The 15757-nt window shown below is 36.2% G+C and overlaps 1 protein-coding gene across 1 annotated transcript in view; it reads right to left on the bottom strand.

Moving 5' to 3' along the window:
• Positions 1 to 15757, bottom strand: part of CNGB3 (cyclic nucleotide gated channel subunit beta 3) — a 175129-nt gene that overhangs the window by 70367 nt on the left and 89005 nt on the right. The window contains exons 8-10 of the mRNA XM_036995840.2: positions 14998 to 15084; positions 6068 to 6132; positions 5209 to 5331 (exon numbers count right to left, since the gene is read on the bottom strand). Of these exons, the coding sequence (XP_036851735.2) occupies positions 5209 to 5331; positions 6068 to 6132; positions 14998 to 15084 (275 nt within the window). The remainder of the gene's footprint in view (positions 1 to 5208; positions 5332 to 6067; positions 6133 to 14997; positions 15085 to 15757) is intronic.

Here is a 15757-nt window from a genome sequence, read left to right on the forward strand (position 1 = left end):
TTTATAAAGGAATTATGTTTCATTGTAAAAGAATCTGTCATGTGTTTTCCCAAAGTGGTTGTGTCATTTTACATTCCCTCCAATAATGTATGAGAGTTCTAATTGTTCCATATTCTTACCTCAACACTTAGTATTGTCAGGGTTTTTAAGTGTAGCTATTGTGGTGGATATATAATGGGACATCGACTTTTAAAAGTACCCAATTCAATACTTCATGTGTGAACCGTCTTAACTCTCCCAACCCATCTCAGCTGCAGGTTTCTGTAAATTTATTCATGAAGGTCCTGAGTATAGTGGAGAATGGTCTCATTAGAATTTAAACTCTACTAAGACAGGTATTTTTGGACTTAGTACAATAGGAGCTTAATATTATTTATTGCGTGATATGAAAGAATAAGTGGTTATATATACCTAGACTTCATGAAATAAGAATGCAGGAAGGTTGAATCTGTGAGCACATGTGTGTGATCTGCTTCAAGACTTCTCCCTGACATGCTGTCCGCTGCCTTTCCTCTCCTTCTGGTCCACCTAACTGCTGTTCCGGTGTGTTCTCCTTACATTCAAAGGGTGTCTAATGTCTAGTATAGAGACTATGCTTTTTCTTTTTTTTTTTGGAGTGTTTGAACTGAAGTATCTAGGAAACTCTTGGTAAATACCTTCTTCTACATAGGTTTCATCATCTTCATGTGTAAAATAAAGGAGATGTTACCCTAAACCATCCTAGCATTAAGACAGAGCAATTCTGATTCCTTTTTCACGCCATCTAAAATCATGATTCTTTGGCAGCCTTGCTTGCTTTATTACTATTTCCTTTGAGAATCTATGGGTAAGGGATTAGAGCTGGCGATTTGCTAAGAGGTTTGTGCACATTGAGAAATATATATCAGAAATAATTTTGGGGTATATATTATGGACAAAGGAACACTGGGGACATTTTTGGGTACTAAAGAAATCTTAAGTACTTAAGTTTTCTTTTTGAGCTAAGCCCTTTCCTTCTTTGTCAAATTTCACAGTTGAATGAAGGATGCCATCTCCTCAATATAAATGAAAATGACTGTCTTCTATTGAAACGAATAGACATTATTATTCTGGGGAGGATTAATGGAATAATAATAAACCTGACTCTTATTTAAATGTTCACAATGCTCCATTATGCCTCACAGTTTGCTGCCTAATTCTCACTAGGGCAAAAGTCCAGTGGCCTCATAAGCAGCCTTCAATTTATAGGTCATCAGAAACTGTCATAACAGTTAAGTAAAAACACTTTAGCCCTAGAAAGTCAAAGGGTAATATAAAGTGACAGAAGGGGTAGGTGATGTCTAAAAGCTGTGAGGAAAATACAAGTACATTAAATAACTGCCACATGCAAATTATCTTAAAAATAAATAAAAATGCTTCTTTTAAAAGCATTTTCTTTGTAAGAATGGTAACTTGTGTCCCTGACAACTGGTAACAGGATTATTGGGCTTTGGTTCTGAGTGACAGTCCTATGTAAATGAGCAGAGCAGAGCTGAAGGGTAATGCTCATTTTATACCAGACAATGTGGGCTGTCTAATACCCATGCTGCGAAAGGACTGACAAGGCAAACATACTGAAATGTTCCAAATTGAGTGACATAAGGCTGGTGAATGAAGGAAAGAGACATGGGAAGGTCATCTGTCAATAGTTGAGATCATCAATCAAAACTCCACCTTCCTGGATGAGTATAATTTCAACAAGCATCTTGAAGGTCCCCAAAACCACCGCATCCCCCTTGTGTCTGACCATCACCAGAAACTAACACACAGGCCTTCTCTATGGACTAACAGCCTACCCCCAATTTTTCCCTCTTCACATTAGCCTGCCTTCCTTATCTGTAGCCAATGTGAATTTAATGAACTTTCTTTCCTTGAGACCTTCATAAATGTGCCCAGGTTCTCGAGTCTGGCAGACAGGAGTTGTTTCTGTTACTGGCCCTGCTGCTGCTGAAGCAGAATTTCTTGTCCCAGGACTCATCCTCATCTGGCTGCATCTGTAAAGGCTCAATTAGCCCTTTCATTTCAGAGACCTCTCGGTCTCTAGAGGTTTTGATTTGTCAGTACTGATGCATGCTTTTCGGCTTAAGAAATAGTAACTTTCTTTAATTTGCTGTGAGTGATTGAGAAAAACTTGGGTGCAAAGTTCTATTTATATTAATTGAATCAATCTGTTAATTGGGTTCTCCTTTTTTTTATTATACCAATACTAATTATTTTTTGGTTGCTACATCAACCAGTAGTTGTGTGTTGCCATCTCAAACTTTGATGGTGTATATACCAATTTATCTTCCGTCTATTAATTTTTACTTTATGAATTTCTTTGATTTATCTTAAGTATTTTATTAGTTCTATACACATTTAGAATTGGAATATATTGATGAATGGAAATTTTACCATTATATGATGATTTTATTTTTCTCTGAAATCATTTTTTTAAAGGTCTATTTTGACTAATATTACTTGACAATCTCTTTTGGTAAGTGAATATAATTCATATTAATTTACTCTGCTTGTTGATATATTTAAGTTGTTTCTACCATCTCACATCGTGCTTTCCATTTGTCCTGCCTTTCTGAATTTCTCCCTACAACCTCTTTTCTTTGTTGTCTTTTTGACTGATTGACTTTCTTTTTTTGTTTTCTTATTCTATTTTTTTCTTCTACTAATTAAGAAATTATCTTCTCTATTTCTGTCTCTTAGTGGTTAACTTACCATTCCACTCCAGCTTTAGTACGTACTTTGTTTTTTAGAACTTGGAGATTCCTCTTACCTTCCAGAGAATTCAGAAAGCATTGAAAACAGCTGTAATTGTAATTTATGTAAGACTGTATCTTATAAAAAGTAATTTCGCAACAAAAAATACAAGTAATTTGTCTGTATTTCAGAGGGAGAACTATGTGGTGGTCTGATCCATACTACAGCTGGAATTAGAAGTTGAAAATATTAGCACAATTTAGCTAGAATTTCTTATGTGTGAAGCTGAGGTTTTTTTTCTTATAATGCAGATTTGGTCATTCCTTCCTTTTTTCCTCACTCTCCTTCCTCTTTATCTTGCCTTATTTAATATCTAACATATATTGAATGTTTGTTATATTCTTAATAATTTTCTAGGCACTGGAACAAAATGTGTTCACTAATAATGCTGCAGAGAGGTATCCATGGTTGTGAAAAGTAAAACAGCTCCACTTTTCTGAATGGCATTCTGATGCAGTTTTATATTATTTTGCTAATTTGATACAAACAGTTATTAGATTGGGCATCTAATGATGTTACATTAAATACTCACTTTTAAAAAAATTAAGGTATCATTGATATACAATTTTATGAAGGTTTCACATGAGCAATGTTGTTTCAACATGTACCCATATGGTCAAGTCTCCCCCACCCCACCCCATTGCAATCACTGTCTATCAGTGTAGTAAGATGCTATAGAGTCATTACTTGTCTTCTCCATGCTATACTGCCTTCCCTGTGACCTACCTATATTGTGAGTACTAATTATAATGACCCTTAATCCCCTTCTCCCTCCCTCGCCACTCACCCTTCTCAACCCCTTCCCTTTGGTAACCACTAGTCCCTTCTTGGAGTCTGTGTCTGCTGCTGTTTTGTTCCTTCAGTTTTGCTTTGTTGTTATACTCCATGAATGAGTGAAATCATTTGGTACTTGTCTTTCTCCAACTGGCTTATTTCACCGAGCATAATATCCTCTAGTTCCATCCATATTGTTGCAAATGGTATGATTTTTCTTTTTATGGCTGAATAATATTCCATTGTGTATATGTACCACCTCTTCTTTATCCATTCATCTACTGATGCACACTTAGGTTGCTTCCATATCTTGGCTATTATAAATAGTGCTGCGATAAACATGCGGGTGTGTATGTCTTTGAATCAGGGATCTTGTTTTCTTCGGGTAAAATCCAGGTAGTGGAATTCCTGGGTCAAATGGTATTTTTATTTTTAGTTTTTTGAGGAACTTTCATATTGGTTTCCACAATGGTCAAACTAACTTACATTCCCACCAACAGTGTGGGAGGGTTTCCCTTTCTCCGCATTCTTACCAGCATTCATTACATGCTTACTTTTAGACAATATTTAATATGGTTGATCCTTACATAAGGTAATATATAAACCTTACTGAGTTTTCTATATAAATTAGTTATTATATTAAATTAAGAACATACTTTAATCCACTTATTCTAAAGGGAATTACAGATTTGCTTATAAATTTTCTAAGAATATGTATTTTGTGTGTGTATGTATTTTCCCAATCAGTGGGCCTTCTCGCTTTAAATTTTAAAAATCAGTTCTGGTTAAAAGCTCAAAAAATGTTATTATAATCTCTCATACACATCCTACTCACTCTAGGTAGTGTGTAATTTTGCGTGGTATCTTCACTCTTTTTGCTCTGTCGTATAATTGCTTTCCTTCCCAAGGCTGCTGAGCTGCCCTTCAAAGTCTTGCTGAAACCTGCTCTTTTCCAGTGAGGACATTGCCTTATGATATGCTCAATGTCATTTCATTGGAGCAGAAAGTTAGTGAAGTGTATTTTATGCAGGACCCTTGTGTCGATCAAAAGGAAGTCTCACTATTAAATAATCCATTTGCCATTATTGAGTCCTAATTCTACTGCACTAAATTTTTCAAATGATCTTTTTTATTTCTGGGATACTTGCATATCTAACTAGTTGTCAAATTTAATTTATGATCCTTGTTACTTTATAAGTGTTTAATTGAATTAGTGGTTATAGCTGACTGATAAACTCATAAAACCCTTCAGTGGTAAACTAATTAGCCACTGCACCTGCCCTGCAAGTAATTAACATAGTTCATTACTAATAATCAGCATGGAGTTATTAAAAGTTATCTTACCACTCAGTTGTCTAAAACAGGCTTCCAAACTTCTTTGATCATGACCCAGGGTAAGAAATGCATTTCCCAGGTCAACCCAGGGTACAGAAAGACACACAGACACACACCCTTACTAAGTATGACAGACTGATATTTCCTATCCTGATCTCCTTTCTTGTACCTTCTTTCACTTAAAAATATACTGCCCTACGAAAAAGTTTTTACTGCCTATTAGTGAGTTGTGACTTTTGTTTCAAAAACACTGGCTTAAGGAAATTCATCACTGAAAGAGATAGTTAAGAAGAATCAATAAAAGTTTCCGGTAAACTTGATGCTTACTTGTTTCCTTTACCATCATACACCCATTTAGTAGTTCCAATTCCTTCATATTCTGAAGCCCAGTAATAAGTACAGGCATTAATATGCAGAGTAAACAGCAAGTATCCAGTTGTTCGAATAACTCTGTCAAGGAGAATAAATGCCAAGTAAGCACTCATGTTGTTTCTGGAATGCAGCCTATTTTAACATTTTCTTTCTGAAAGTCTCCACTGAATCTTCATGCCTTAAATTTGTGAACTGTTAACTCTCATTAGTACAGTATAAAATGATGGTGCTATTGCATATTTTCTGACTGCAGTGTCTTGGCTAGGAATGACAGAGTGTAAAAAAAAATCTCCTTCTCTTTTCACAGATGGTGTGAATCAACTCCCTGAAAGATATGCCTCCAGGATCACTTCTTCACTTTGAGTCCCATAAAATGCACCAGGCTGATTTAACTGGATATTTCTGAAAAGCTCCTGGGACTTTATGCTACTATTAACTGTGACTAGAGGCCTCTGTGCAAGTGAAATTCAGAAGAGCAAATGAATGAAACTCAGATTAGAATGAATTGTCATGAGAGAGATGTAAATTCAACTTGAGAAGGAATATGTTTATCTGTACTTGTTCTGACTGAAGCAGGTAATACGTCTTAGTATTTAGTCTTGTGTTCTTCTAAAATCTAATATGATTTTCATACTTTTATCTCACTTCAAAATATTCATTTCTGTTTTAGAATAATCAGCCTATATTTTTATAGCCAGAAGTCTGTGATTATCCCGTTTTCTTTCGTAAGGAGGTCATGGTCTTCAAATACTGTCTAAAACATTGTACCAATGCTTTCTCTCCCATCCCCAAAGTACACTGAATTATACTTTACCTGTAGATATATGCCTTGTCCATTACAGACTCTAGGCGATGATTAAACTCAAAAAATGAAGTATACTATGTAGAAAACAAGCAAAAGAAATCCAAAAGTGTGTTAGTGTTATACATCTATTTAAAGAAAACTATATAAAATAGATTTTGTTACTGAAAATAATTCTTCATATGTCTTAAAAAAAAACCTAGGGTCTGTTTAGTGATATTTTCCTCTGGGCAGTACATTTTATCATGGTGCCAAAATTCCAGAGCTTCTTGCTTTATTTTGTTTTTCTCCTCAAGTTATAATTTTGTTTGTAATGCTTGTTGAAAATCAAACTTAAAAACATGTCTCTCCTTTTTCTTTTTTAAAGCATATTACAGTAACTAAAATCATACTCTCCTCAAAACATGATAGGATTTAAGTATAATATAGTGTATTGAGATCATAATAGGTGTTAAGTCCTGTTACTCAACACTAGCATTATTTTTAAGCAGGTTGCATTAAATGTGTATTTCAACAAAATTTAAAGTTCAATACATATCAGCATTGGTTAGCTATTCTTGACATTGTTCAAGGATACAATGAGTTTATATCTATATAGTACAAACGTAGTTGTTATTTCCACCAAGGTTTTTTCCTGCTCTCATCTATTTCTATCTCAGCTAATACTCCCTACAAGCACTCCTGCCCCCCACTTCCTCTTTTATTACTATAGGCAGTGTAATGCAAGAGCGAGAGCATGAAATACACAGCTAAACATCAGTCTTGCCTCCATTTACTACCTGTGCCTTGGAAAAGTCACTTAATATTTCTGTACTTTGGTTTCCTCATCCGTAAAATGAGGACAATAAGAGAACATGTTTGTTAAACCAGTTGTGTGCATATGTGAGTTATTGCATTTAATTATTTAATGCGCTTAAATTCACAGGATCTTAGAGATAGAAGGGATTATTAGGGATTATTTAGTTCAAAATTTCATCTGATGTAGGATGAAACTGTAATACAACATTTGGAATTAAAAAATGGATATAATAGTAATGATTATTTAATTAGACATATATACAAGTGACTTTCAGGATCTCCTATACTTAAAACACTACTGACTATAGAGGGCTTTCGAACATCTTAGTGATATAGAGATGGGGTGTAAAGAATTGGCATTTTATAAGCTTTTATTATAATGCTAGAAAAACTCCTAAATCCATAGAAACCTCCTAAATCTGAAAGTTGGTTATCTCTGATCAAAGGCCTCCTGAAACTCTCATTTGAGACTAGAAATTTGATGAAGGATGACCTTCCCACTAAGCTGCTTGGAACATTAAGTTCTGCCCCAAGCTAGACCCACATTGCATGGTCAAAACAGAAATCTCTAGAGTTGTCTTGAATGTATGAGACATACAGGGTAAGGTCCCTCTTGACATGTAAAAATCATGGCCATAGAAGGAAAAACCTTTCAGGTTGAAGTTCATTTGCCAATCTGAATAGAGTAAAGAATTTGGAGTCAGAAAAATATGTGATAGATTCTAGATGCTGCCACTCACTAGCAGCATGTCTGAAAACATTTTTTCATCATGCTAATTTTCATTCTAAAATAAAGTTGTTTAGATAATGAATGTAAGTGAGATAATGAATATAAAGTTTAACAAAGTATGTACTCAACAAATGGCGGCTGCTTTTGCTGTTGCTCTGAGGGTGTCAGGATTCACCCCATCCTCAGGGGATGCTATCATGTCTTACCAAGATTTGAAAGAGATAATCACCTAAAGTTTATGAAATCTTTGGTGTTCATTTTAAGAAGGTCTTCACTGGAAATACAAGCTATCATTGCTATTGTTAAAAATTTATATGAAGTTTCCCATCCTGACTCTCTTCAGAGGTGTTTTTAGATACCCAATGAATTTATAAGGTATAAAATATTTATGTTTTGGAATCTTTTTCAATACATAATATGTTCACATAGTTCAAAAACACTAGGCAATGCATACCTTCAAAATCTTGCTCCTATTCCTGTGTCTATCAATCCTGATTTTCTCTCTTGCCTACCATCCCTACCTCAATTAACCATGTTTATTAGATTTTTTATAGTATTACATTGTTTACATAAACACAGAAAAAATAAATATTTTCCTCTTTCTGTTACACAAAAGTTAGTGTTGTTCTACTCTTCTGTAGCTGTGTTTAATTTTTTTTTTTAACTTAGCAGTTTGTCTTGGAGGTCTTTGCTTATCAGTTCATAGAAAACTTCCTTTCTTTCTTTCTTTCTTTTTTTTGTATTATAAAGTATTCTATTATATAGATGTACCACAATTTAACTAGTTCCCTACTTATGGATGGTTAAGTTGTACCCAAGTATGTAAATATTTTGTTATGCAAAATTGTGTTTGCAGTTTTTTCTAAAACTATAGAGGTTTAGATGAGTGAGATAATTCAGAGTTCATCTAATCTAACTTCTTCATTTTACAGCCTATGTTCCAGGCCTTCAGTGATGGTTTTATAAAAAAGGACAAACAGAAAAGAATAAAATTAAAATGATAATAAATTCATTTGTAGATATAATTCTATTTAGAAGTACAAAAACATTTCTATCTTAGATTATAAAAATGCCCCTTATAAAATATAGAATTTGGGGGAGGAGCCAAGGGGCAGCATGAGTAGGGCAGTGGAAATCTCCTCCCAAAACCATATATATTTTTGAAAATACAACAAACACAACTATTCCTAAAAGAGAGACCAGAAGATACAGTACAACAGCCAGGCTACATCTACATCTGCAAGAACTCAGCACCTCATGAAGGGGGTAAGATACAAGCTGCAGTCCAGCAGGACCAGAGCACGCATTCCACACCAGACCCTGGTGGGAGGAAAGCAGTTGGAGCAGAGAGGGAGTGGGAGCCCAAGTATGCTAAATTACCCAGCCCTCGTCATCTGCACTGGGAGCACAGACACACAGTGCATGGTGTGCTGGATATCAGGGAAATGGAACAGTAAAATCTATGGGTGGGTCCCTGCAGCCAGCTCCCCTGGGACAAAAAAAAGTAAGTGCTTTTGGAAAGTCTTAAAGGGACAGGGGCCTCACAGTTGGACAGAAGCATCCCAGCACACTCAGCTCAGCAGCTGGGAATCCCAGGGAACTCCGGGTACTCTAACCCTCTGGGAGGCAGCACAGCTCTGAGGCCCCTCATGGTGATAAACAGCCTCTCATTCATTCCCCCTCTGGGGTGGCCCTGCCATAGCAGGGGAGCAGCCTGAGAGTGGACACACCCACAGCAAACACCCAGAGCCCCCTGAGCAGCTGCCCGGACCAGACTCAGAGGCCCCATCAGCGTGCAGCTGCCCAGCACAAGCCACTAGGGATTGCCACTCTGGCAGGAGAGGAAGGCGAACAGGAAATGGGAAGGGACTTTGTTTTCCCAGCTAACACATGTGCCAACTGCCCATGACTACCTCTATTGCCATAAAAAGGCAGAAGAATTTGATCCAGACAAGAAAAACCCAAACAACCACCGAGAAGGAGCCTGGGGAGATAGATTCAACCAATCTTCCTGAAAATAATTCAAAATAAAGGTCATAACCATGCTGATGAAGCTGCAGAGAAATATGCAAGAGCTAATGGATAAAGTTGGGAGGGAGAATACAGAAATAAAACAATCTCTGGAAGGACTTAAGAGCAGACTGGATGAGGTGCAAGAGGCCATTAATGGATTAGAAATGAGAGAACAGGAACAAAGAGAAGCTGAGGCAGAGAGAGATACAAGGGTCTCCAGGAATGAAAGAATATTAAGAGAACTGTGTGACCATTCCAAACAGAACAATATCCACATTATAGGGGTACCAGAAGAAGAAGAGACAGAAAAAGGGATAGAAAGTGTCTTTGAAGAAATAATTGCTGAAAACTTCCCCAAACTGGGGGAGAAAATAGTCTTTCAGACCACGGAAGCACACAGAACTCCCAACAGAAGGGATCCAAGGACAACACCAAGACACATAATAATTAAAATGGCCAAGATCAAGGACAAGGACAGAGTAATAAAGGCAGCCAGAGAGAGAAAAAAGGTCACCTACAGAGGAAAACCCATCAGGCTATCATCAGACATCTCAACAGAAATCTTACAGGCCAGAAGAGAATGGCATGATATATTTAATACAATGAAACAGAAGGGCCTTGAACCAAGGATACTGTATCCAGCATGATTATCATTGAAATATGAAGGAGGGATTAAACAATTCCCAGACAAGCAAAAGTTAAGGGAATTTGCCTCCCACAAACCAACTCTACAGGGTATTTTAGAGAGACTGCTCTAGATGGAAGCAGTTCTAAGGCTAAATATATGTCACCAGAGAAAATAAAATCACAGCAAAGAAAGAGACCAACCAAATACTAACTAAAGGCAAAAAAGACAATGAACTACTCACAAAAGCAGTCAAAGGAAACACAAAAGAGCACAGAATAAAACACCTAACATATAAAGAATGGAGGAGGAAGAATGAGAAGGGAGAGAAATAAAGAATCATCAGACTGTGTTTATACTAGCTCAATAAGAGAGTTAAGTTAGACAGTTAGATAGTAAAGAAGTTAACCTTGAATCTTTGGTAACCACGAATCTAAAGCCTGCAATGGCAATAAGTACATATCTTTTGATAATCACCCTAAATGAAATGGACTGAATGCACCAATCAAAAGACACAGAGTAATAGAATGCATAAAAAAGCAAGACCCATCTATATGCTGTTTACAAGAGACCCACCTTAAACCCAAGGACATACACAGACTAAAAGTCAAGGGATGGAAAAAGATATTTCATGCAAACAACAGGGAGAAAAAAGCAAGTGTTGCAGTACTAGTATCAGATAAAATAGACTTCAAAACAAAAAAGGTAACAAGAGATAAAGAAGGACATTACATAATGATAAAGGGGTCAGTCCAGACAAGAGATATAACCATTATAAATATATATGCGCCCATACAGGAGCACAAACATATGTGAAACAAATACTAAAAGAATTAAAGAAGGAAATAGAATATAATGCATTCATTTAAGGAGACTTCAACACACCAATCACCCCAAAGGGCAGATAAACCAGAAAGAAAATAAGTAAGGACCCAGGAGCATTGAATAACAAACTAGAACTACTACATCTACAGAAATCTACACCCAAAAGAACAGGATACACATTCTTATCAAGTGCACATAGAACATTTTCCAGAAAGACCACATACTAGGGCACAAAAAGAGCCACAGTAAATTCAAAAAGATTGAAATTCTACCAACCAACCTCTCAGACCACAAAGGGATAAAACTAGAAATAAATTGTACAAAGAAAGTAAAAGGCTCACAAACACATGGAGGCTTAACAACATGCTCCTAAAAAAATCAATGGATCAATGACCAAATTAAAATAGAGATCAAGCAATATATGGAAACAAATGACAACAACACAAAGCCCCAACTTCTGTGGGATGAAGCAAGGAAGTTCTAAGAGGAAAGTATATAGTAATCCAGGCATATTTAAAGAAGGAAGAACAATCCCAAGTGAATACTCTAAAGTCACAATTATTGAAATTGGAAAAAGAAGAACAAAAGAGGCCTAAAGTCAGCAGAAAGAGGGACATAATAAAGATCATAGGAGAAATAAATAAAATTGAGAAGAATAAAACAATAGAAAAAAATCAATGAAACCAAGAGCTGGTTCTTTGAGAAAATAAACAAAATAAATAGGCCCCTAGCCAGACTTATGAAGAGAAAAAGAGAATCAACACACAACAACAGAATAAAAAATGAGACAGGAAAAATCACAATGGACCCCACAGAAATACAAAGAATTATTAGAGAATACTATGAAAACCTATATGCTAACAAGCTGGAAAACCAAGAAGAAATGGACAACTTCCTAGAAAAATACAACCTTCCAAGACTGACCAAGGAAGAAACAGAAAATCTAAACAGTCCAATTACAAGCAAAGAAATTGAAGCGGTAATCAAAAAACTACCCAAGAGTAAAACCCCTGGGCCAGATGGATTTACTGTGGAATTTTATCAGACATACAGTGAAGACATAGTACCCAATCACCTTAAACTTTTCCAAAAAATAGAAGAGGAGGGAATACTCCCAATTAATAGCACATTAATAGCAAAACCAGGCAAAGACCCTACCAAAATAGAAAATTACAGACCATTATCCCTGATGAACATAGATGCAAAAATTCTCAACAAAATACGAGCAAACCAAATTAAAAAAATACATCACGAGCATCATACACCATGACCAAGTGGGATTCACATCAGGAATGAAAGGATGGTACAACATTTGAAAATCCATTAACATCATCCACCACATAAACAAAAAGAAGGACCAAAACCACATGATCATCTCCATAGACGCTGAAAAAGCATTCAACAAAATTCAACATCCATTCATGATAAAAACGCTCAGCAAAATAGGTATACAGGGCAAGTACCTCAACATAATAAAGGCCATATATGATAAACTCACAGCCAACATCATACTTTACAGTGGGAAGCTGAAAGCTTTTCCTCTAAGATCGGGAACAAGACAGGGATGCCCACTCTCCCCACTGTTACTTAACATAGTACTGGAGGTCCTAGCCATGGAAATAGGACAAAACAAAGAAATAGAAGGAATCCAGATTGGTAAAGAAGAAGTCAAACTGTCACTATTTGCAGATGACATGATATTGTACATAAAAAAACCCCAAAGAATCCACTCCAAAACTACTAGAACTAATATCAGAATTCAGCAAAGTTGCAGGATACAAAATTAATACACAGAAATCTGTGGCTTTCCTATACACTAACAATTAACTAATAGAAAGAGAAATCAGGAAAACAATTCCATTCACAATAGCATCAAAAAGAATAAAATTCTTTGGAATAAACCAAACCAAGGAAGTGAAAGACTTATACCCTGAAAACTACAAGACACTCTTAAGAGAAATTAAAGAGGACACTAACAAATGGAAACTCATTCCATGCTCTTGGCAAGGAAGAATCAATATCGTCAAAATGGCCATCCTGCCCAAAGCAATCTACAGATTCTGTGCAATCCCTATCATATTACCAACAGAATTCTTCGATGAACTGGGACAAATAGTTCAAAAATTCATATGGAACCACCAAAGACCCTGAATAGCCAAAGCAATCCTGAGTAGGAAGAATAAAGTGTGTGTGGGGGATCTTGCTCCCCAACTTCAAGCTCTACTACAAAGCCACAGTAATCAAGACAATTTGGTACTGGCACAAGAACAGAAGCACAGACCAGTGGAACAGAATAGAGACTCCAGACATTAACACAAACATATATAGTCAATTAACATACAATAAAGGAGCCATGGATATGCAATGGGGAAATGATAGCCTCTTCAACAGTTAGTGTTGGCAAAACTGGACAGCTACATGCAAGAGAATGAAATTGGATCATTGTCTAACCCCATACACAAAAGTAAACTCAAAATGGATCAAAGACCTGAATGTAAGTCATGAAACCATGAAACTCTTAGAAAAAATCATAGGCAAAAATCTCTTGGACATAAACATGAGTGATTTCTTTATGAACATATCTCCCTGGGCAAGGAAAACAAAAGCAAAAATGAAAAAGTGGGACTACATCAAACTGAAAAGCTTCTGTACAGCAAAGGACACCATCAATAGAACAAAAAGGCATCCTGCAGTATGGGAGAATATATTCATAAATGACAGATCTGATAAAGGGTTGACATCCAAAATATGTAAAGAGCTCACACACCTCAACAAAAAGCAAATAATCCAATTAAAAAATTGACAGAGGAGCTGAACAGACAGATCTCCAAAGAAGAAATTCAGATGGCCAACAGACACATGAAAATATGCTCCACATCGCTAGTCATCAGAGAAATGCAAATTAGACCACAATGAGATATCACCTCACACCAGTAAGGATCACCACCATCCAAAAGACAAACAACAAATGTTGGCGAGGTTGTGGAGAAAGGGGTACCCTCCTACACTGCTGGTGGGAATGTAAATTAGTTCAATCGTTGTGGAAAGCAGTATGGAGGTTCCTCAAAAAGCTCAAAATAGAAATACCATTTGACCCAGGAATTCCACTCCTAGGAATTTACCCTAAGAATACAGCAGCCCAGTTTGAAAAAGACAGATGTACCCCTATGTTTATTGCAGCACTATTTACTATAGCCAAGAAATGGAAGCAACCTAAGTGTCCACCAGTAGATGAATGGATAAAGAAGAGGTGATACATATACACAATGGAATATTATTCAGCCATAAGAAGAAAACAAATCCTACCATTTGCAACAACATGGATGGAGCTAGAGAGTATTATGCTCAGTGAAATAAGCGAGGTGGAGAAAGATATGCACCAAATGATTTCACTTATCTGTGGAGTATAAGAACAAAGAAAAAACTGAACGAACAAAACAGCATCAGAATCACAGAACCCAAGAATGGACTAACAGTTACCAAAGGGAAAGGGACTGGGAAGGCTGACTGGGAAGGGCGGGATAGGGGGAGGGGAAAGAAAGGGGCCATTAAGATTAGCATGTATAATGTGTGAGGGGGCACGGGGAGGTCTGTGCAACAGAGAGAAGTAGTGATTCTACAGCATCTTACAATGCTGATGGACAGTGACTATAATGGGGTTTGTGGGGGGGACTTGGTGAAGGGGAGAGTCTAGTAAACATAATGTTCCTCATGTAATTGTAGATTAATGATACCAGAAAAAGTATATATATAGAATTGAAAACTACCAAGATCAATTTCTATCAGTGGAAGTAATTCTTTTCCTTAGTTCAGTTTTTAAAACTCATAGCATTGATGAGGGCAGAAAAATGGAGGAAACTTTGGGAAAAATTAAGATTGTTATACTTTGAAGTTATTAAATCACATAGATTTCTATTATTATAAGAAGAGAATGAAATATAGTTATTTTACCTTTAATATTCTATTTGTCCTAAATACTGGATTAAACCCAAAGAAGAGGTAGAAAACATCTAATGGCATTACTGATGCAACATCCAACTGTTGGAAGAACAAAAATTCACAGTTATGTTGTATTTACATGCTTTTTTGGACAAGGACTGATTTATACCAATATATGTATGAGCTAACCAGTCAACATGAATTTTCTGTTGTTTAGTATGAAATTGCATATTTAGTTAAATATGCATGGTACCATTGAAAGGCATTTAACACCATGAACATGAGAACACTATTTTAGAGACTGCTTCCATTGCATCATTTCCACCTCCATGCATCTGATTTTTCCTCAGGTACTGTGTTTGCTGGGATTTTTGTTGTCATATGCTTCAGAGATAGCACAGTTGCTAATGCTAAAATACATCTTAATGGTGTTTAAAATGTGAGGCTTTTGGATTGAAAATCAAGCCCATTCTTGATTTTATTTGAAACCATTGCACATTCATTGCAGAGATATATTTTCATGTTTCTGCCAACTCCCCAGTGTTCGGGACTGATTATATCATTGTGGTTCATCCAGACTCCTCAATTCTTTCTCGGCTGTCTACTTTAGATCATATTGCTAACAATAAATTGCTGTGGAAGTATCTATTGGAGACTGCAGGCTAAGAGAGAGGAGAGGAAAGAAATCAATTCCATTTATAACTAATCAGCAGCTCCAATGGGAGAAGGTACTTAAAGTACCATTACAGATAAAAATATATATTTTGAAATT

The sequence above is a fragment of the Manis javanica genome, chromosome 2, assembly GCF_040802235.1.
Source record: "Manis javanica isolate MJ-LG chromosome 2, MJ_LKY, whole genome shotgun sequence".
Classification (NCBI taxonomy): domain Eukaryota; kingdom Metazoa; phylum Chordata; class Mammalia; order Pholidota; family Manidae; genus Manis; species Manis javanica.